Source organism: Sinohyriopsis cumingii, unplaced genomic scaffold, assembly GCF_028554795.1.
Source record: "Sinohyriopsis cumingii isolate HCF-2022 unplaced genomic scaffold, ASM2855479v2 utg001339l, whole genome shotgun sequence".
Lineage (NCBI taxonomy): Eukaryota > Metazoa > Mollusca > Bivalvia > Unionida > Unionidae > Sinohyriopsis > Sinohyriopsis cumingii.
The window spans coordinates 1,929,708-1,953,851 of record NW_028315985.1 but is presented as its reverse complement, the minus strand read 5'-3'; the positions used below and the strand labels follow the sequence as shown (position 1 = coordinate 1,953,851).

Here is a 24,144-nt window from a genome sequence, read left to right as displayed (position 1 = left end):
ATGTTTCTGTATAGTATGAGACCATAACTTTGTGCCATGGGTCATTTCCAGATCAAGGAGGCATAAAACAAACTGTTAATTACATCCATCATGTACACCAACTTAATTATGTTCAACATCTCACATTACATTGTCATGACATTGGCTTGGGAATTTTAAAGAAATAGCAATATACTCTCTGAATAATATCTGCAAACACCTTTTCATTGAAAGATTAATGACACTATTTTAAACAATAGATATGACTGTAGGATTCATTGCTACTCAACGAATAGCACAGAATGTACTCCAGTGTTTGATGATTTGCATATCTGAGAACAAGCTATGAGCCACAAATTGTTTATAAATGGCTGGCACCTTGTCAGAAAAATATGGCATCTCATTACATTACTTTTCAGTTCTAAGATTTGAAGGTGTCTTTCATTTACTCCATGAGTACTTTAGTTAGACTTCTTTCAAAAAGGTAAATGTGAAATTTCCTAAACTTTAAGCAAAATCCACTTTCCTGTGATCATGATTAGAAACTGGTAGGCTATATTGTATGAACTGAATTAGAAATAAAAATATAATCTGAAATCAGTGATAAAGCAAATGATGTCATGCATAGAAGCAGACCAACATTTTCTGAACATAAATGCACTGACCATTAAAACAATTTTTGGAATGATTTTGATTTGCTAAACATTGTAAACATGAATGTGCATTTTGATTGACACCAGAGCCTGTATTGTGCTGACATGCCATTAAACCCTACACATATATACATACTAGCTTGAGTACACTGGAAATAAATCTTGTGTTACAAGGCAACCATTTCAGTAACAGTATCTGAGAAAACATGCTAACAGCATTGAGTTTGATACCAATGCTTACAAATGCTTACAAATATAAGGATCAACAGGAAACCGACCTCTAATCCAGACAGTCTCAGATACATTCTTATCCAAAGATCCATCTCTATAGTCTGGTATTCCATTCCTAACAATACAAGTGTAAACTCCCGTGTCCATGAAAGAAGGGTTCCTAAACCAGTGAACTAAGACCCCTGTGGAGACTGGCTGATTGTCAACAAGCTGTCGGATCTTGATGCCAGAGAAGAGAGAGCTGTGAAAAAGGCTGAAGATATATCTTTCAGGTATTCCATGAGCTGTGCAGTTTATCATAAACCCTGTCTCACTAAAGCTTCCATTCCTGCTTTCAATGCTAACAGTTGGTGGATCTGAAATGCATTTTCAATGAACTTTACCAGAACTAAGTTACTTTGTTTTGCTCAGCTCTTCAACAAAGGAATTTAAACTTAAAGCAAATTTGTATGGTATTAGTATGACTGCAGTGCAAGTGTTAGTCTCTGCATGGCATTGGAAAGGTTTATTCTGACATGTGTTTGATTTATAGGTCACGTCCAAGTTAAGTGTACTTTGCATATAGAATGAAGTAAGTAAAATTTCAGCCTTTATAAGTAGTGTATACTGATAAGTGAAAACAAATTATTCGTACCCATGAGGCAGAAAAATCTAGCTAATTTGCCTACGTTTCTTTTCTTATTCCCATTTGGCTTTCTCAGTTATGGTGTCCAATGCTAGAAACTACTTTTCAAGGGGAAAAAAAAACATTGTTTCTGCTGTGCCAGATAGAACTGTTATAAAATCAAACAAAAACACAACAACAGATACATAACAGAAAAATATTGTTACTCATACACAAAAGTAAGGTCTGTCAAATTCTGATAACACAAAACAGACATGCATACATGAAAATCAACTTTGATAACACACCACACAAAACAGACACATATACATGAAAATCAACTTTGATAACACACCACGCAAAACAGACATGCATACATGAAAATCAACTTTGATAACACACCACACAAAATAGACATGCATACATGAAAATCAACATTGATAACACACCACACAAAACAGACACACATACATGAAAATCAACTTTGATAACACACCACACAAAACAGACATACATACATGAAAATCAACTCTGATAACACACCAAACAGACATACATACATGAAAATCAACTTTGATAACACACCACACAAAACAGACACACATATATGAAAATCAACTTTGATAACAAACCACACAAAACAGACACACATACATGAAAATCAAATCTGATAACACACCACACAAAACATATGCACATACATGAAAATCGAGTATAGTATTAATTAGGAAATCTTTAAGATTTTTAGTTCTTTTATAAGCAAGTGTGGGATTGCTTTCGTGTAGTGATTTAAAACTTGCTTTATATGATAATTTTAATAAATCCAAATATTTATTGATAATCTTACCTATATTAGGCAAACTTGGATAGACAGACCTTACTTTTGGATTATATTCAGTAACAAAAGGAAAGATATCTTCATTTCTATTTTTTATTTTACATTTTAAAGATTCAAGTTGTGTAAGGGAAGATACTTTTTGGAAAGCAGTATTAATCAAATCAATAGGGTAATATATATATATATATATATATATATATATATATATATATATATATATATATCGGTGGTGTTTTAGTTTTTAAAAACAGTATGGGGAACAAGCTGTCGGAGGGGGGGTAGTTGGAAGCTATAGTTGATGAAGTGTATTGTTATGTATATCTACACTGTGTGTTAACTTTTTATTTTTGTCTATGATTATAGATTGTAAGGGTCATTTTGTAAACAACGTATTACATATATAAATTTTGTCCATCAGTATATAATAAACTTTAAGATACATTTCTAAACTTGCTTACTTGGATTTTACTTGAATACATTGGTTTTCCATTTGGAAATTCTATAGAACATCTAGTTTTTGACAGGCTTGCTGCTAAAATTTCTGTAAAAAGACCTGACCTTATTTACAAACTTGATTTGCATTTCCATTATGATGACAGACTATTTCAGAGGATTTATATATTTAAAATATTCATTGGAATTACAAAGTACTCATTGACTTTAGGATGAAATCACTATTTTGCAATTATTGTGAATTCATTCAAAGACATTCTAGACTATATCATTGTGACACATCAAGACGGTTACACATTCAAGATTGGAATTCATTCAACCATCACTGGAATTCATTTGGAACACTCTATGCATTTGAATATTTGAAAAAATGTTTAGGACTGTTTGGAATTTAATTCACAATACTAAGTTCATTGTAAATTTTTACTCTGTATTCTATGGAAATAAATTATTTGATGAATTTCAAAAAATTTGTTGGTTCTGCTTTTGTCTATTACTTAGTTTAAGACCATAAATTCATAGCAGAATGTTTGAATGAACTGTAGACAGCCATCTGCATGTACTCTAATAAACTGATGACAAATAAAGACAAGATTTCCTGTCAAGATGAAGGGACGTGGGGGTTGGGCTGGGCATACTTTTCAAAAACTCAAATTTGTTAAATGTACCACTTGTATGACATATAAGTGTAGTAAATGATTGCTTGCACAAAACTTGTTTTCTATCTGACCATGTCTTTAACAATCTTGTCATCTGTCCATGCAGACTTAGGTCATTATATAATTTAGGATTATACAATTACATTACAATATTTAGGAGTGTACAGGCATGCAGCAATTGTTCTCTAAGCTTGCACAAGCTGTCAACATTTTGTATGTGGTTTGTGTAAGTGCAATAAAAAAACATGCAAGCTTGCCAGTTGATTCAATGCAGACTTCCCTAGACTTGACTTCCCCAGGCTTGCCACTGATTGTACACACTAACTTGGACTGTAACACTCTGTGATGAGCTGGCAATTTTGGTTTGGGTTCCTTACCACATGTGCTAGTCATCCACATTGGCAGGTAATTATAAATCTTGGTGAACTTAAGTTATTATACAGAAAGCATTTTCTTCTTTCATTCATGTGATTTTTACCTCTTACACTGACATCAACAGGGTTCTTCATTACCCAAGTAATTTATATTACATAATTTATGTATACATGAATTTGTGCTACACTGCTGCAGTGGATGATCAAACTTAAACTTGAGATTAGTGTATTTCACAAGATAAATTCATAGTAATTAGTTGATCATTTTGAGAATAAATGTCACAGTCATGACTATGGACTATTTTGAGGACACTGACATACCAAATAAGACCTTATATACAAGATATCAACATGGTTCTAGTTTTTTTAAAAATAGAACAGGAACACAATTCTCATTTTTTTCATTTTATTATTACAGGAGAGTCCATATGGGTACTTATTATTTTGGCAGTACAGACAATCACACATGCCTGGAAGATCTCTGCATAGTGGGCTCTACATATCATTTCTATACACTAAATCCAATATTTGTCCAGCTATAACGATCATTCCAGTGCAGAATATGGTGGTGAAGTGACACACGTCTTGATAATATTTTACTTCTGAACCAATAGACTTCTTTCAGTATTAAAAGCGATATATCTGCAGGGTTTTGTGAGCTGAAGACAAGTTTTGTTATAGAGACATTTTTTCTTTACTTCATCACATACACCTTGACCTGGACTCTTCTATCGATGGACTTCTGCCTCGTGTTGTCAAAAGTTTTAGTACATAAAATGGTTGGATACAAATTGATCAAAATGACTAAATAAAACAAATTTGAAGTTAAACTTACACTGAACAATCAGCTGAATAGCTATCTCTCCAATAACTCTGCTTTCCATGTTTTCAGATCTACAGGTGTATGTCCCCAAGTCATTTCTGTACACATCTCCCAGGGACAACATATCTGCCTGAATACCAGGAACTTTTGTTTGCTCTCTGAACCAGTATGATGTGCAGCCAGGGAAACATTCTGAGGAACACTGAATGTTGGGTAGACTGTTGCTCTCATTCAAGGTGTACTCCAGGTTGCTGGGTGTTAGGACTGGTCTGTCTGGTCCATCTGAATATTAAGTCAAACCATATGGAACCTTGACAATTAGACATGTAAGATATATCCACATCATTCACCATCATTGCTGGGCAAGTGTCAAATCTTGCTTACACAGGTAACAATATAACCGTACTTACCTTTTTTACATGATGGTTCTATTGGTACTGATTTGAGAGTTTTTAAAGCCTCCTTTGTACAAAGTACACACTTAAAACACCACAAGTTATGGTAAAACTATCAACCATGGAAATCCTTGCATTCTAATGATAAATTAATTCATTTTGAATTTTTCCTACAAATACTGGTTTGATAGACCACTAATGTAATATTTGAAGAGTTTAGTTTCTAAATTAATAAAGTGAAGTTTGTAATGTCCTTTTTCATGCCAAGTATTTCAAGCACACTGACATTGCCAATTTTTATTGATGATCAAGATATACAGAATTAACATCAAGTTTATTTTTCAGTCTTTTCTGGCATGATGGATAAACAGTATATGAGGTTATTTATTAGAAAACTGTAAGACATGTCTACTGAAATGTCCAGTATGAGGGGAACTATTTCAAAGTTTCTCTACCTTTTTAAAAGAATTGTAAAAGTGTATTTTACCTTGGTAAAGCTCATAATTGCTATCTGTCAAGGCAGACAGAAGAAAATGTTTTATCTTGAATAGAGTGAAACATTTAACATTATCAGAAATGACTCATATGTACTTTTATTTCATACTTACATATAACTATAACTGTAACCACACTGCTACTTATCAAAGTTTGTGTCCTGGGGTTTCTTCCACTGCATGTGTAATTTCCTTCCACAGATCTATTCACTTTCCCAAGGGAAATAACTCCTGTCAATGATGGTACTGGTCCAATCCAGTGGAATTCACAAGAAGGAAAACAACTGGAAGTACAGTTGATATCAGGTAGTGTTGCTCCTTCCACTAGTCTGTAGCTTGTATTGACTGGATAAAGTTGTAATGGGCTATCCGGACCATCTGAAATTAAAGTCTTAATTTGAATCAAATGCCAGGAACTAGCATTAAGAAACATTCAAGGAAATGATAAAGAAGAGTAAGACCAAGTTGCACTGCATATGCTTAGTAAGTCTTTTCCCGTTATATGAGATATGGATGGTTGATTTATCAGCATTTATAACATGGATTTCACTCCTAAACCTCTTTCCTACAATCCACAACAAAAAAGCTTTATTATAAGGCCCCATAAGCATCAATCCATGGGCTTAAATTATCACAGGGAAATATACAAGTCAAATGCCATTATAATTTGCCTAAAGTTACTGAGTAAGTATAATTAATTAACCATATTTGGCAGGGAACCAAAGGTCACACAATTTTCTAGCACACTGACACTAATGAATAAAACAGTTTTATATGAATCCATAATCCATTAAAAGGTTGGTGTAACCTGAAATCACGTAAAAATATATAATCTGAGTTCTCCATTCATTGTTTGTGTCAGATTTTTTAAGGTAAATATGTGGCGTCACAGTGTAGAGATAAACATTCATGTGCATTATGTTGCAAACAACAGAATAGTGAGAATGATAGAAAATAAAAATTGATAGAAAATTCATGCATGCTGGGGGAGTAGTTAGAAGAAGTTGGGATTGGGGTCAAAACTTTTGTAGTATAACCAATGGAATGACTTTGCACTTAAAGTTAGCAGAAAATATATATTCTACCAAAAGAAAGGGTGAAAACAACAAGCTTTGAAAAATTTAACAAAACATTTATTTCCCTGGAAAAAACACTGCAAAAATGAAGAAAATAAGAACTTCTGGTTTTAAGAATTAAATCCAAAAATAATCCAAGAATAATCATTGAAGTAAATTTTAGAAGTCTTAATGGTGAAATGTTCTAATGAATTAAAGTTCGAGTCCTGATGAAAAAATCCAAAATGGAAGGCGATGATGAAAACTGTAGCTTTTATGATGCTTTAGCATCTCCAGTTCTTTGCTGATTCACAAACAATAATATTCCAGTGTTTGAATTTCCGAATAAAATTTAAATAAATGTCTGTCCAAGAATTCTGTATGAGCACTTAAATATTTCCAGGAAAAATAATTAATTTTTAAGAATCCAAATAATTTGAATAAAAATTCAAATATAACTCCAATCTGTCACAACAAAAGGAACAACTTTACGTCCTGGTGTTTAGAAGCCCAATTAAATAATTTCTCTATAGACAAAGGTTATACAGTAACAGATTCCCAGATGAGGTTCAACTCTACAGAATTTCGAGAACAGCATAGAAGTATTCATTCTAAAAACATATAGTCCAAATATGACCTTGACAAAAACCAATCATTTTCCTCTAAGAATAAGATAAAAATAGAAAGTTGTTTAATTGACTCACTGACTCCTGAATCAAGGTCGGGAACTATGTCAGCTATATGTGTTTACAACTGAACAGTCAGGTCAAACTAATTTCTGGAAAATATCAAATTCCTAGTAAACAAAATTACATTACTTTCACATGTAATGAAATTAAAAATAAAAAAAATTTTAAAACTTACAAAAAATTAAATTAAATCATACAGAAATTAAATCAAATATACATAACAAGACAAAAATGCAAATTTCTGGGCCATTGGTCTATTACTACCGTAAAATTTTTCATGCTTGCACTGATGTCAAAACTTTATCATTGTGCAGTCGCATTAATACATGGTCATTTCTTTTATGCTCCGAAGTTGGCCTTTTACAGCAAGTTCAATAATGCATGCACCTTCAAAGCAAGCCAGCTGCAATCTTTAAGAAAAATAATGCACCATTCATCAATGGAAGTTAACAATGAACTTGAATAAAAGCAATTGAAATCAGTCAACTGTTTCATTTTAAAATGTGATTGGTGATTGAAACACATTTATTGTGCAGTTAAAGTTCCTTTTCTGTCAAAAAAAAGTATCTTATTTCAGGCTTTCAATGTATACCAATGGTTGTGCAAAATGCAAATTAAACTTGCAACCTTTTGAAACTAAATATCTGGCCACTAGGATGATCGGGCATCTCGCAATGATGTGTGTGAAAAAATTTCACTTGCTGAACAGTTTTCATTTCTCAACGAACAGCCTCATCCCCATGGTAGCCTCAGCAAGGAGATTATTTTGGTTATTCAAGCAAAACAAAATCTAGTCCAATATATTGCACGTGAACAACAATTACAAAGCTATTAGTGACAAAGAAAATCATAATGAATGTTGAGTGACAAGTGTTTTGTCGACTACGGGACATAGATCCAATGACTACATTTTCAAAATGATGTTGCCTTCATTAAATCAAAATTTCCATTGTTTCTTTACTCTCAGTCTAAATGTTACTCACAGACGAAAGTTCACCCCAACAGATAAATTTCACTTGCATTTAAAATTAGATTTTTTTACATAAAAATGCACCCACCCCTCGTTCTGACATCCACTTATGTTGACGTTATTACCACAAGCCCAAGGATGTCAAGACTGTACTGGATTACCTGTAAGAGGGTCACAAGAGGTCGGTCTATGATTATTTTTTATACCAATTTAGATAAAATTTATGTCTGTTATTCATCAGCCATTTTCTGTTTGCATAAACACTCTTGGTAACTGTTTTTGTCTGTTGTAATCATGCTCAGGTAACAGTGATTTGCACAATACTTAGGGAGATGGTTATACTATATATATATTAATGGCAAAGAGAACAGGTCCCATTGACAATCTGTGTAGGTAAATGAGAATGAAGACATCAGAATAATTTTAAGACAGAATTTTTTTGCTACACAGCCAATCAATAATGACTATTCTCTTTACCTTTTTGTACATTAGCAACCCATACATTTATAATCTGACCCCCATTTTTGACACCAAAGTTTGGTTTTAATTTAATCTGACCCCTGGTCAAAGGGACTTTTGACTCTCAATCACCCCAAAGGGATATATGGCTAATGCTCAGTGACTGATTCAGGCATTGATGCTGCTACAAAGTCGACAGTAAGCATTCATCGTTTTACATTTGAGTGTTTTAATGATATCATTCAGATAATCTTGTTTTAGACCATCATAATGGTGATAGATCCTTGCCCTGGAGTAGAACCAGCACTGCTACTGGAATTTACTTTGACCAGGATTGTCCAGTGATTACAATCAATGTGATAACAGGAGAATGAGAAACATTTTCTTCATTAGCAAGGGAAAGTGCTTGGGATTCACAAACAGCTGTATATTATTGCTGTATTGATAAAAAAAATAAACTTAGTGGCATTTTTAATCAAACAAGTTGTTTTAGACTAAATTTGGTAACACAGTTGCCATATTTGCATGGGCAAGTCTATGTTTTATAATCAACAGATGTGATGCTGTTCATCATATTTTATAATCTCAATAATTCTGTTAATTTTGGAGCTATATATCTTTGAACACATGTGTACAAGAGTTTATGTTTGTCTTTGTTTTCAAACTATTAAAACTTAACACTGCAAACACTGGATGCAGGTGACATAGATTTCACTGAATAGAACTGTTTCAGAAAGCAGGAAAGGACAGTGTGCAGTCTGCCTGCATGATTACATTGATAATTTATGATTTGTTTTGAAATACCAGAAAGCTGACAGTGTTATGGACCACTCTGGTGACAATCACGTTAAAAATTATAAGTCGATGAATGAAATGACTGTCAGTTCTGTCCATTTTTTTATATCCTTATTGATATGAATTTACAGGATAACAAATAATTAAATTTTATGTGGACTGATGCTGTATGCACACAAATAAATTAATTTACAATTAAGTGATTTTTTTTAGCTGTAGAACTATGATGAATGTACAAATATTGAAAAGTATTATCACTGATAAAACACGAAGTGATCCCAAAAACTGATTATGGTGATGATATTAGTGATGATACTGTTGATGATTCAAAGATGTAGAAATTTGTGTAACACTGACAAAATCAAACTGTTTCTAACATAAATCCCTGTACTTACAATTAACATAGACTGTTATCTGTGCTGTGGCATTCTTTGAAATGATTACATTAATAACAGTACATGTGTAGACACCAGCATGGTTCCGCCTAATGGCAGGTATCAAATATGACTGAAAAGATCCAACTATTGTAGGCAGAGAGTCCTTCATCCAATAATAAAAGCTACATGGGGGATTACATTCTCCATTACAGGTTATATTTATGCTTCCTCCTTCATCAACAGTCAGTACATCAGATGGAGTTACCTGAACATTGTCTGGTCCATCTGAAAAATGGAAAAAAAGCAGGATTATATATTGAGTTCAAAACTTTCATAATCAAAAGCCAATTACTACATCCTACTTGTATGGTATGAGAAACGACCACAGTTATTGACAAATTTATATATGATTTTAATAAATCCTTTGAACCCTTAAGATCAATGACAATACATCGCCAAGTAAAGTTCCATAGTCATATAACAGAATGAGCAAAATGTCTTCCATGGAACTTAATGTGTTCAACATTTTAGGCAAGCAGTTTCAGGTGACAGTTAAGTATATAGATGTACTAATATTTTTATTAGTTTTGTCACTTTTTAAGTGAAGTTAATAAACAAAATTATAAAAAAATAAAAAAACAAACAAGACACTGAGTCCTCATTCTGTGCACAATGGTTACTCTAGTTCCAATGAAGAACTGTTGATTAAATCAAATACGGGACTTGAAATTACCAGCAAGTCATTACCACAAGGTTTGTAAATTTCCCAACTATTAGTTTTAATACTCTCATATACTCTTAATAGTTTGAGGACTATTAAGTTTAAGTTGTTGTCACTCAAATTGTGGTTATTCAGTTGTCATATATTTATATTTTTGTGAATGATCGTCATGTACAAACATTAATGTCAACATAAATTTTCCACATTCTTGCAGTACTGTAGGGTTATTTCTCTTACACTGGCATTTTTGGTGTCCACTGTTACATCAAAGATAAGGAGTGTTCTTTTCTTATATATAATATGTTATTTCTTGGCTACTGATTATGAAATTTACTTATATCAATTTTAAATGTGATAGCTAATATCCCCCCAATTTTTTTATAATATTTATTGAAGTCATACGCAAACTGATATCAAAGAATAGCATCTACATTTAAAAATCTGACATTGTAACACTGGAACAAAACTAACCACTGTGGACATGGAGATAATTAAGTTACATATCACTCATTCAAGCTATATAATACGAAAACAAGACAAATATACTCATATTCACAACTAGTGAGTCTATCTTTTATCTTCCTCCTAAAATTATTACTAAAATCAGCAAAAACCAATATCAAAGAATTGAAGAATAACAACATACATAAATTATACAAGCCTTAATTAAGCATAAACAGTGGCTGGAAAATATAAAGTTCTTGAATATCATCCACAATTCTTGAACCATTTTCAAATTCAAATACATATAATACAAGATATCAATTAAAGGATGTGCTCAACCTATTCTTGATTTTAATGTAAAGTAATATTTATTTGCATAGACAAAACAACACTGAGATAATACACTTGTACACCATTAATCTGTTGTTCTCAGGTTCTAAGTATTCTAAATAAATTCAACCTAACATCTCATAAAATGAATATGGGTTATGTAAGAAGTCAGCCTTTAACCCAATGCTTCAAGAAGTGTGTGGGGTGGGTGGCTGAGCCTCCTCGCCTCCTAAACTGTTGGTAGGTAGGTCATCAAGTTTGGCACATATATTTCCAATGTGGTGACCACATGTCAGAAGTATCATGATTCGTTATCGTTTCAATGATGGTTACTGGGAGAGGGTCAGTGGTCAAGTATGCAATTACAATTTATGTGTTTTGGGGACAGGAGGAGCAAACAGCATATCAAAGAAAAAGCATGGGGATATGCCATGACATATTTATTTAGCGAAGTATCACCTGATTTGTCAGCATCTCCAAAGCAGCACCTGTTAGGGACCAGTGGTCAAATATACAAAGATTAAAATTACAATGACATTTTGGATATTTTTTTTTCCAGACACCAAGTACATTTGTCATACATTGTGTGCATGGACAATAGTTAAGCTGTAACTTCTCAACAACAAAAAATTGAAACTTACCAAAACTTCCAACAATACTCGAAGAATTTTACAATGTTCATTGTCATATTGTTCTCCAAAAATATTAGTCATGAAATTATTACCTGTGCATGTCAGTGTTGACATTAATTCAGTTAAAATAATTTTTCAATTTTTTGTAGTAAATATTAAGTTACACTTTCCTCTTTTCTGTTAAAATCTGTCATATAGTTTCCCTTTTATTTCCATATTATTTCCAAGACCAACTTTCAAGAAACTGACAGCAGTAAATACATGTAAAACTTTCTTTGCAATAACATGTGTTTGTTGTAGGCAAAAGAGAAAGTATGCACCATAACATTTGATTGGCATTACCCATAGCTATTATCTCTAATTCAGAAACAGGCATTACCCATAGCTATTATCTCTAATTCAGAAACAGGCATTACCCATAACTATTATCTCTAATTCAGAAACAGGCATTACCCATAGCTATTAGCTCTAATTCAGAAACAGGCATTACCCATAGCTATTATCTCTAATTCAGAAACAGGCATTACCCATAGCTATTATCTCTAATTCAGAAACAGGCATTACCCATAACTATTATCTCTAATTCAGAAACAAGCATTACCCATAGCTATTAGCTCTAATTCAGAAACAGACATTACCCATAGCTATTATCTCTAATTCAGAAACAGGCATTACCCATAGCTATTATCTCTAATTCAGAAACAGGCATTACCCATAGCTATTATCTCTAATTCAGAAACAGACATTACCCATAGCTATTATCTCTAATTCAGAAACAGACATTGTTATTTGAGGCTATGGACTTTTTAAAAGGGACTGTAATTATCTTCATTTTGGAACATGTCTGACAAAATTTATAAATTGCATTGATTCCTCTCTTTATTCAGAATAAGTAGGTAGGTACTTAGCAGTGTATCAATTAATTTTGTAGTTAATAAGCATTTATAATTAATTGGTGTGCTTTTCCTATTACTTATTGTTTAATCTGGCTATTTTTAACATGTACAAAATTAAAGGCACCAAAATGGAATATATTTAGTTAAATAGAAAAACATTACAGCAGTATGTCTACTACAAGCCAAGTTGTATAATCCACGATAACCAATACATCTGGTATGTGATGGATGAGACATGAAAGGATTAAGGTTCACGGTTGGAACATGGATTTTGCATAATCATTGATTTGCATACTTATGCATCTCATGATGGATCCAATAAGAATGACAGGAATAATAAAACTTGCTAATAAGAATAGATATATAACATTTTATGGCTTTTGACTACAGCTTTCTTGGCCAATTTGGAAAATACAATGATAAAATAAACGTACAGAATATTTATCAATATTCCAAATTAGAAAACAGTCATTTCAACTCTGTCAGCATTAGTTGTAGGGTTTTGGATACCAAACTACCAGACATTTTATTCAAAATGATCATATCTGCAGCCCTGTTCTGGACATCAACCAACAGTTTGCTGGATTAAAATTTGTGTGAGTCATTCACTCCCAAAATCTTTAAATATATGTCTACTGAATAACCACTATTTGATCAGAGATAATGTGGCAAAAAAATCTGCTACTCACATAAAACATTCAGTACAAGTTCACTGCTCTCAGCTGAAATTTTACGCTGGTCCTCAAAAGCTCTACATGTAACGGTGTCCCCATTGTCATTCCTGCTAAGGTTGCTAATTGTCAGTATCGTTCCATTTACACTGTATCCTGATCCCATGGTTATGTTCATTCCATTTTTCTTCCATTCAGAGTACATAGTCAGGTTATGGTCTAATGGAGCACTTCTAGACTCTGTAGAGCAGTTCAGCTTGTACTCTTGTCCAACCGCAGCAGACAAAAAAAGGGATCTAACCACTGGAATATCAGGACTGTCTGAAAACAAAATAAAATATGTTGTATATTAAATAAGTGTAAAAGGATAGTTGCATCTATGCAGTCATAGACTCAGTTATAATACTGCACCAAATCTCACAAATTGTGTTATAAAAGTTAATAATAGATGTACTGTATATGTGTACATATATATATCACTCACAGACACTAATTCTTTACATGCATCAGTGTAAACTTAAATAATATATAGAATGCTGCAAAGATTCCTGAAAGTAATCAAGCAGTTAAATATAACAATAGCACAGGGTTCATACTGTATATATATATATATATATATATATATATATATATATATATATATATATATATATAGTGAAACTCCACAAAACTGAAAATCCTTCGGACTACATTTTTTTAGGGGGTAAAGGTTGACATTAATGTTTTAGTTAGATCTTCACAAATCTGAAACAAATTATGCATTTTTTCAAGCACTTATGTAACTCAAGAGAGACACATATAAATAATTATGAGAGAACATCATTCTCGGTGTAAGTCACAAAGTTAATAAAGCTGTTTGATTTTTTTAATTAGATATATTTAATGAAAAATTAGCTGAACACCATGTTCGTTCCTGCTTCCTAAAATAACATCCTGTCACATAAATAGATACAACTGTCCCACACAGAGAAACAATCCTTTTCACAAAATATTCCTGAGGAATGAAATACTTTTTGTAACTTTATGATAAGTCCATCAGAAATAAGAATGATATGAATGGACATTAAAATATTCCATTTAGTTCATAATGTTCAGATGGAATCTGACTTTTAGAATACTGCTGTCTGACTCCAATGACAAAGCATCTGACAGTTATATATTCCATTTACTTCATAATGTTCAGAAAGAATCTGACCTTTAGAACACTGCTGTGTCTCCACTTACAAAGCAAGGGTACATCCCTGGTTAATAAAGCCCTGATAATTACGTAAAAGAACAAACAAAGCTATTCTACCGATCAAGTATTCAAATGAACATCATTGATCACAGTTAGATACTAAGCAGACACAAATATCCTTTTTTAAATGATCTGCCTAACATTATTTATTTAAAAAATAGCTTTAAAAGTTTTTTTTCATTTTATGGTGCAATTTTAAGGCTATACATTATAATTTTTTCAACCTAATCTGTGTCAGCATGCATATGAAGTATTGTTTTAACCTTGTGAGTCAATGGGACAGTTTCAACCTAATCTGTGTCAGCATGCATATGAAGTATTGTTTTAACCTTGTGAGTCATTGGGACAGTTTCTACCTAATCTGTGTCAGCATGCATATGAAGTATTGTTTTAACCTTGTGAGTCAATGGGACAGTTTCAACCTAATCTGTGTCAGCATGCATATGAAGTATTGTTTTAACCTTGTGAGTCATTGGGACAGTTTCTACCTAATCTGTGTCAGCATGCATATGAAGTATTGTTTTAACCTTGTGAGTCAATGGGACAGTTTCAACCTAATCTGTGTCAGCATGCATATGAAGTATTGTTTTAACCTTGTGAGTCATTGGGACAGTTTCAACCTAATCTGTGTCAGCATGCATATGAAGTATTGTTTTAACCTTGTGAGTCATTGGGACAGTTTCTACCTAATCTGTGTCAGCATGCATATGAAGTATTGTTTTAACCTTGTGAGTCAATGGGACAGTTTCAACCTAATCTGTGTCAGCATGCATATGAAGTATTGTTTTAACCTTGTGAGTCAATGGGACAGTTTCAACCTAATCTGTGTCAGCATGCATATGAAGTATTGTTTTAACCTTGTGAGTCATTGGGACAGTTTCAACCTAATCTGTGTCAGCATACATATGAAGTATTGTTGAGTCACTGGGACAGTTTCTATGTCTTTGTCTCACAGAAAAGTCTACTACAGGACTTAATTTATCTGGCCCATTGTGTTCCACGAATTTAACAGCTAATTTAATACATGGCCATGTTTAAACTGAGTTTTGGTTTTATGGGGATTTTTTGTGTAAATCTAAAATTTGGGACTGAAATTTGTTTCAGCATTCATAATTGTGGGCTTTTGATTTAATGAGTAAAAATGATGCATAAGGAACAATTTGTGACTCCCAATATATGTAAGGAAAGGATTCCAGTGTACTGGGGGCTCAGTTTTGAGGATATATATATATATATATGTGTGTGTGTGTGTGTGTGTGTGTGTGTGTGTGTGTGTGTGTGTGCTTTTACTGCATTTGTCCATGCAAACTCCATTCCCTCTAATGCAGTTTTCCATATGTCACTATTTCATATACCAATATTGTGACTTTTCTACAATGATGATAATGATAATGATATAAATAGTTTTATTTATAACATACTTCAATGATTTATACACCAGAGAGTCAATTTCTAAACTGGAAAAGTACAAAACTGAGTAGGACTTAGTGATGCCAATGATTGATATAATGTAATTAGTAATAGGTATTACTTAGAAAAATACAGAACTGAGTAGGAATCAGTGATGCAAATGACTGATATAATGTAATTAGTAATAGGGCTAAATTGGAGTCATATGAGCCATTATGGGGACAATGAGAAGTTTATGTTGAAAAAAAATGTATTGCTACAAGTCTAAGGTCACAAGCTATTGAAAGAACCAAGAACAACATGTTTTGAAAAACTTATTAAACAATTTAATTATCAAAGTTATAAATGAAAATGTGACAGGAACTTATGTACAGTATTATGAAGTAAATCCAAATTAATCCTGATAAAGTTCAATGAAGTCCAAATGAATGAAAAGTTTCATATAAATTTCAGAACTGGAAATGTACTGGTCTGCCAAGAATCATGACTTTGTCAAGATGCTGTCATCCACAACTACTTCAAATAATTCACAACAATCCAAGAATAATAGTAATTTCCAAATAATAAGCACTTTCTGTTTCCACTGAATAGTTGAAACAAAGGCTTTTCCTCTCAAATGATCAAATGGTCCACAAAGAATCATGACATTGCCAAAATGGTGTCATCCAGAACACCTCTGAAATAATTCACAATAGTTACTACAGTCCTAATGATGAAAACTTTTTATCTTCAATGATCAGTCCAAACAAAATTTGGTCCTCTCTAAAAATACATATTTATTAAGTACAAAATAAAACACATCTGCAGACTTATAACAGAAACAAAAGAAATGAGGTCAACTCCAAAATATGATTGAAAATGAATCTAACTGATCAGTTCTCTCCTTATATACACTTTCTATTGCAACTATATTTCACAATATAACCCATGTGACAGATCTTACTACTCAATTTATGAACCATTCATTGTCAAGCACTTTATGATAGAGAGTTTTGACCTGCAACCTACGCACGATCATTATTACATTGTGCATGACATGAAAGAACTTTTTGATACTAAAAACATCACTCGTATTAGAGAGTTCCTGAAAGCCGTAAATATTTACTCTAAACTCTAACTTTTATGCAATCACCTTGTGTAGTTTTATGTAATATATATACCGTCCCATTTTAATACCTTTTCATCTTTTTTCATTAACATAGAACATTTACATCCCCCGTTGAACAGGAAGTTTTATTTTGCACCGATACCATCTTACCATTTTTAATTTCAAACATTTGTTCTTTTATATCGCTGGTCGATATAGGACCTTTCATAATTTTTTAAAAGATTATACAAATAACATTTTGTTTGGCGCTAAATAGCCTAACAGTGCTGATGCGCCATTAAAAATAAAAACAAACAAACAAACAAACAAACTCAATTTATTCCAAATCTACCAAAGCAAGTGACCTAGCTCAACTAATGGGAAGCTACTGAATTCTTCTAGAACCAGCCAAACCCCATCAGCCAATGAGATATTAGCCTAAAGTCATATTATTAAGATTATTATTAGTTGTTGTTGTTGTTGTTGTTGTAGGGTTTAACGCCATTTTTCAGCACACGATAGGCTATACATGGTGGCCAGTATTAATGTTGGAGGAAGATCGCAGGAAATCCCCGGAAAGAACCACCGACCCTTGAGAAGCTACTGACAAGCTTTCTCACATACCCACATTGGCCGAATCCAAGACTCGATCCCACACAGACAGAGGTGAGATGGCAGTGATCCATAACGGAAAGCGCTTTAGACCACTCAGCCACTCGGGGCCCCTGATTATTATTAGTAACTGTAAACATATACATAAGCATCTATTATAGATCCTATGCAATTAGTCTCTTAATAATCCTAAAAACAGACCCTAGTCATGTAGGCAAAATCTAACAAAAGATAATCTATTCAACTTACAACCAATAATAAAAAGTATAAATGCTATAGGATTCATACTATGGTCATCATGGGGACAATGGGAAATTAACATTATGACCCTGCAATAACATTTGTAAACTTAAGAGAATATAGGATCAAGGTGTCTGGACTGACCAAACCTATTCATCAGTATTAACCAATATGCCATCTGGACTAACCATCATCACAGCTGCTAATCAATATACCATTTGACTGACCAATACCCAATCATCTACTGACCAATGCACACAACTTCTAATACACAATCTGAACTGACAAAGAACCACTCTAAAACACATTATGCGTGCAAATATCAATGAGGGGATTTAAGTTTTAGTTATGAAAGTCAAAAACATACATAAGTTGACAAGGAAAAAGTAGTACATCTTTTTCTATAAAAATCAGGTCACCCTGAAAGAAGACAGTTGATTGTTGTCCATAGTCACTAACCCTAATTTTATCTAGGATAACTGCACTTCTGCTTAAAGTATGTGGATTGTCTGAACTGGAGTAAGTACAATTTCTGTGCCTAAAATCAGGCTCACTGGAATCCCATTTCTAGATTTCCACTACTCTAGGATCAGAGTTAGTTTTGGGGGCTGCTGCCAAAGTCCCTGTCTGTCTTACTTTTTTTGACTGTCTCCATTTTTCTTGCATCATTTCCAAGGTTCAGTTCAAGTACAGTGTTACATTCAGGTTCAAAGGATAAACAAATACTAAGTAAGCATCCTTCACCTTATGTCATACAAAAGCTCAAACTGCAAAACGCAAAACCAGTGTTGCTTACAGTACCAAGCCTAGCCAACTAAATGCCAGCTTTCCCTGACTCTGCTTTAATAATTGTATTACTTAGGGTTAGAGATGTTATTTTAATTAATGTACTATTTGCACCTTATCCAATGATTTGAACTAGTCCAGGATTGACCAGCGGATCGGTGTTGGTTGTCAGACTCTAGTATCAAATATAAAGAATCATGGGATTAATGTTCTGGCTATGTGTCACTATTAATAGCTAAAAGCTGTAGAATGAAAGTATCCTGACAACGTATGGGAAATCTCAACTGCTCATCTCTTTCTCCAATGCCAGTATCTCCTCCTCCAATGTACTCTTGATCATCTACACTTTTCTTCCTTTCACAAAAATAGTATCTCCCGTTTGATATGCCTTGCATGGGGGTAATATACTTGTACACTGCCCAGGAGGTACTGAACTCTTTCTGATAGAAAAAGGCTTCCCTCCATCTTTCCTAATTGCACTGGCTGGTTCATTCTGGTCAATCATGGACATGAAGACATACTGCTTTAAACAGTTTATACACAACGTGAGGGAATACATCTCTCACATTCAATATGCAGATATGAAAGGAAACATCTTACAGAAATATTTGTTGGTAAAAATGATGAGCCACCATCATTATTCTGAATCAACATTTTTGTAAGTTCATGATTATTGCCACCTTCACTATAAATACAAGATTTCAGGATCAGCTCAGAAGCAATTGTTCTTTGTTGGATGAATCATTATATGTCAATTTAAAGAGTTTCACACCACAACTGAAACACTGTACTTTCAAGTTAAAACTGTTGGAACGGGTCCCATCATATGATTTTGCTCCATTAATAAATGCATTTGGTCATAGCAATCTCACCCGTTCCCCATTCCGAGAGTCTGCTCTATGGCCTGTAGTTGTAACTGACTACCTCATAGCTAACTCAATAATAACTTGCTAATAAATCACAATAGAGACCATCCAATATAACAAAAAATAAACTGCTGTTTGGCAGATGCCTTCTGACACCTCCCAGCATCTGACCTTGTTTTGCTATACATGAGGTATGTGTCTAAAAATACATTTACACAACTACTTTTCATGAGTGTAGGAGAAGTTATGTCAAGGAAATGGCTTGTGCAACAAACTCAAAATACAAATAAATTAAGAATTAAAGACCACAAACAAGGAACAAGGCAACATAATATCCCCCTCAGAGGACTAGTATTGTAGTGATAAAAAAAATACCAAACATGTCATGTGATTAGGTAGCAATGATCATATACATACCTGCAACAATAAGTACTTGACTACCCAAAATCTGTGTTCCAATTCCAATAGACACTGTAAATGAATACCTCCCAGCATCTGACAGTGTAACATTAGACATGGTGAAAGACACAATGCCATGCAACAGGTCACCTGTAAACATCGCTCGATTGTCAAATGTAATGGTGGGAGTTAGTTTATTCTTGTCAAAAGCCATCACTGATGCATTGTTTGCAGGATTTCTAATGTATCTAACAACATCATATGCTAAGCTGCTAATTGTCCAATTCAAATAGGCATTGCCACCAACAATACCAACTGATGGAGTTCCTAGAAAGATAAACAAAATAGGACTGAAGACAACCTGCTACATCCAACATAGGGTAAAAAATACAATATTGTAGACTATCATGTATGATATTTTAAATTCTATTTTATTACACTCACATTTAGCTGGATAACCTCAAGAATTGTTTACACCCAAGTAATTATACTTTCAAAAACAAATTATGTGGTCTCCTGAAATAAACTCCAACTTATTCTCACTCAGTCCTGAATTCCAGCTTCAGACAACTTGATAAGAACTCTCACAGCATATAATCAGATATGGCAAAACTATCTGTGTCCATAAGTGTGATATCATCCAGTCTGAGTTTTTAGTGATAAAAAAGAATTAATTCAGACTAAAAGTGAGTACATAAAGATTCAACAAACACTACCCTGCTATGTAGTCAGTTTCATATACCCATTTACATTTTAAATTTGACATTCTTTTATCTTCTAGTCTCAATCAAAATGACCATAAAAGGCAGAGCTATGCTCACTCCAAGGCTGGTTTTTCCATGGATTTCCATCAACAATGTATCTCGAAATAATTCATTTGATATGGTCAGTCTTAACTCAATACATTGTCAATATTTCCACCATGATCAGCTGCAGCATAATTTCATTCCCTGTATGCAATTTTTTATTTATGAATATACATGTATTTTGTATGACCTTAATTTCCACAAACCTTTACCTCTTATGAAATTTTTTAAGTTCAAATATAATGTTATCCTGAAGGGGTCAGACCTATAACTTGGTTCAATTGTCAATTTTTCTATATTTGGCATAAGAGATTCAGACACATGAAAGAAGTCCAGTCTAGGTTGTTTTAGAGGACTCTTCTTCATGGATATCCCTTTAATCCTGCATTCAATGATCAAAATGGATTAATGAAGACCTTTGCTCCAAAAAAACATAGCTCATTAGAGCAATGATCTACACAATAGTATGGTCTGTAACCTTTTTCCTCAAACAAGTTAATGTGCAGGATAAATAAGATTGGGAACAAAAACATAAGCAAGCATTAAGTTTAGCTAAATGAATTAGACAATGAGAAAAAATAATACAGAAAGAATAAAAAAAAAATAAGTCTAAATTCTGGCTTATACACACACACATAATGATGCACATCTTGTTTGATTAAATTTGTAATTACTGAGTTTGAAAATGTTACTAAAAGTTGTTTTCACAAAAAAGATATATATAACCCTAAACACAATTATCATTCAGAAAGATTACAATTCACTGCTTAAGGAAATTTGGGAGCAGGTCAAATGAGTCAGCCTCTTCTACAGCTTGGACCATGACATCACTAATGACTTTCCATAAAAATTTATTTTATCACAAAGGGATCCAGAACAAGCACACTTTCAGAAACTGTCGAGTTCTGCATTCTATACTTTTACTAAACACTAATTCAAATAAAGTACATCTCATATGATTTTCATTTCTCCACACATCAAAATGGTGCAGTCAGTACCCTCTATGCTCACTCTGCACTGAGGCACTGCAGCAGAGGGGTAAGTGCCATGACCTGGCTTGTACAGGTTGTACACCTCCAACATGGAGGAGTTGTGATACATTAATGATTGACATATGAATAGCCAATGCTTGATGATGACCCATGGACAACAGATCTAAACGAAATAAAGAAATTTCTTATTTTGGTAGTCATACCAAAGACCTATAAAAATGATACAAACAGTTGCCTTACTTGGCACACTGCATTAAGAGGTTAGTGTTAGGACTGGTCGGCCTGCTGTCAGGATAATGTGACTGGGTGGGACAAGATGCTACATGTCCGTGGCATGATGCCACAGTGCTAGATATCACTATAAGCTGCCACATTGTAGACATCGTAGTGATATGACTGAAACATTGTTAAAGCTATATTAAAAATCCAGGTCACACACACACCTTTAGTGAAAACCTGTGTTGATATGATCATCCATTCAAGATGAGTAGTGATAAAAATAATATTCAGTATGTCACTGTGGTGGCCATATCGGTTATCTTAGCAACACTATTTTCATTTAAAAGCAACTAAACTATGCAATGAATGTGTGCCTAAAGTTTCATGGCAATTGTCCAAGTAATTTAGTAAGAAGTAGTTTATAACAAACTTATGCCAATGGGTGATAGGACAACAAACAAAAGAAAAAAGCATCCCATAAGCTCTTCTGGTCTAGTTCGTAAATAGCTCCTAAACTGTAAATGTAAGCTACCTTGACCATTGAAGTTTTGACCCAAAAATGAATAAGCCTCTCCAAAACTTTAACTGTAAGCTCTCTACAAACTTTGGTCATGGTACATGTAAACTATCTAAAGCTACAGTTACTTTTGCAGTCAGTGACCATGATCTTTGACCTTTTGACCCCAAAATGAATGGCCTTCTATCAACCTAAGGTACCCACTAATGGTCCATAACTGAATTTTCTGGACAATATTTCTTCTTTCAGTCATAGTGACTTTAACCGCTGACCGTTTGATACCCAACATTTATAGGCTTCTTCCGTACCCCAAGCACAAGACACCCACAAAGTTTGGTAACTGTAGATAGTAAAGAACTTGAGTTACCAGCATTGTGTTGCAAATGTTGCTTTCTTTCAGTCACAGTGACCTTAATATGTGACCTCAGATTACATAGGGTTCTGGACAACTTTAATTATTATACACAGACAACTGACAGATTGACAGCCAGCATGGTAACATCATACACTCCACCTTAAGCTGGGTGTGTAATAATATTAGATATGTGATAGGAAAGTATATTGATACCTATACAAATTATAAATCATGATGCTCATGATGATGAAACAAATATGTTCTATTTTTTGGTAAAATCATTTAAAACATTTGTTGCTGCTAGTAGGATCCATAGTTTCTGAGACCTGTACTACATATCTTCACTGTTATTGTCATCAGCTCTCAGTAAGATGTCATATCTAAATGCAATTTTCCCCTATTATTGGCAATTCTTGGCAATCTCATTCAGTGTCATGCTTAAACAGACAGAAAAAGTGATAAATAAATCCATGTACCAAAGCATGCACTTAGGTAGAAAAAAAATCTAATAACCTTCATTGGTTTTAATGTTTCATGCTAGTCTCAGGCATGTCCGACTTTAGAAGCGAACACATAGAGAGGCTGGGATGGGGAATCAGTGGGGATGGATGATGGGTGGGGGGAGTGGGCACATTCAGACAACTTTTGTTTTGCTACAGATTAAGACTGCATCTTAAGCCCCTGTCCCAACACTTGTACATTCCTCTGTTCTTTGAGTTATTCAACCTTTCCTTTCCCAACCTGCCCATTGATCCAGCTATAGGTTTAAAAAGACCTGTTTAGGTGCAGCTTCCTGGTCAAACTAAAAAAGGTTCCAAGAAATGTTCCATCTATTATGAAATACATTCCAAAATTTAGTTGTAAAGCTCAGATGTAGTGAGATTATATATTTTACAGATCTGTAACTATTAATGACAGAGAAACTATGAATTAACAGATGGCAAATATCTCCAGTGTATGGACACATACAAGTTTAGGTATTGTTTGTTCAAGAACCAAAATAAACCTAATGTTTTAATGGTATATATGACTCTCTAATTTGATTTTGATGCATCTACAACTTCATGCATGTCTCA

The 24,144-nt window shown here is 33.5% G+C and overlaps 1 protein-coding gene across 1 annotated transcript in view; it reads right to left on the bottom strand.

Annotated features, from left to right (window-relative positions):
• The window catches only part of LOC149772627 (cell adhesion molecule DSCAM-like), a 73,734-nt gene that overhangs the window by 38,562 nt on the left and 11,028 nt on the right, over nucleotides 1–24,144 (bottom strand). The window contains exons 2-7 of the mRNA XM_089947562.1: nucleotides 20,198–20,506; nucleotides 13,561–13,863; nucleotides 9,867–10,133; nucleotides 5,618–5,881; nucleotides 4,627–4,896; nucleotides 911–1,219 (exon numbers count right to left, since the gene is read on the bottom strand). Of these exons, the coding sequence (XP_089803688.1) occupies nucleotides 911–1,219; nucleotides 4,627–4,896; nucleotides 5,618–5,881; nucleotides 9,867–10,133; nucleotides 13,561–13,863; nucleotides 20,198–20,506 (1,722 nt within the window). The remainder of the gene's footprint in view (nucleotides 1–910; nucleotides 1,220–4,626; nucleotides 4,897–5,617; nucleotides 5,882–9,866; nucleotides 10,134–13,560; nucleotides 13,864–20,197; nucleotides 20,507–24,144) is intronic.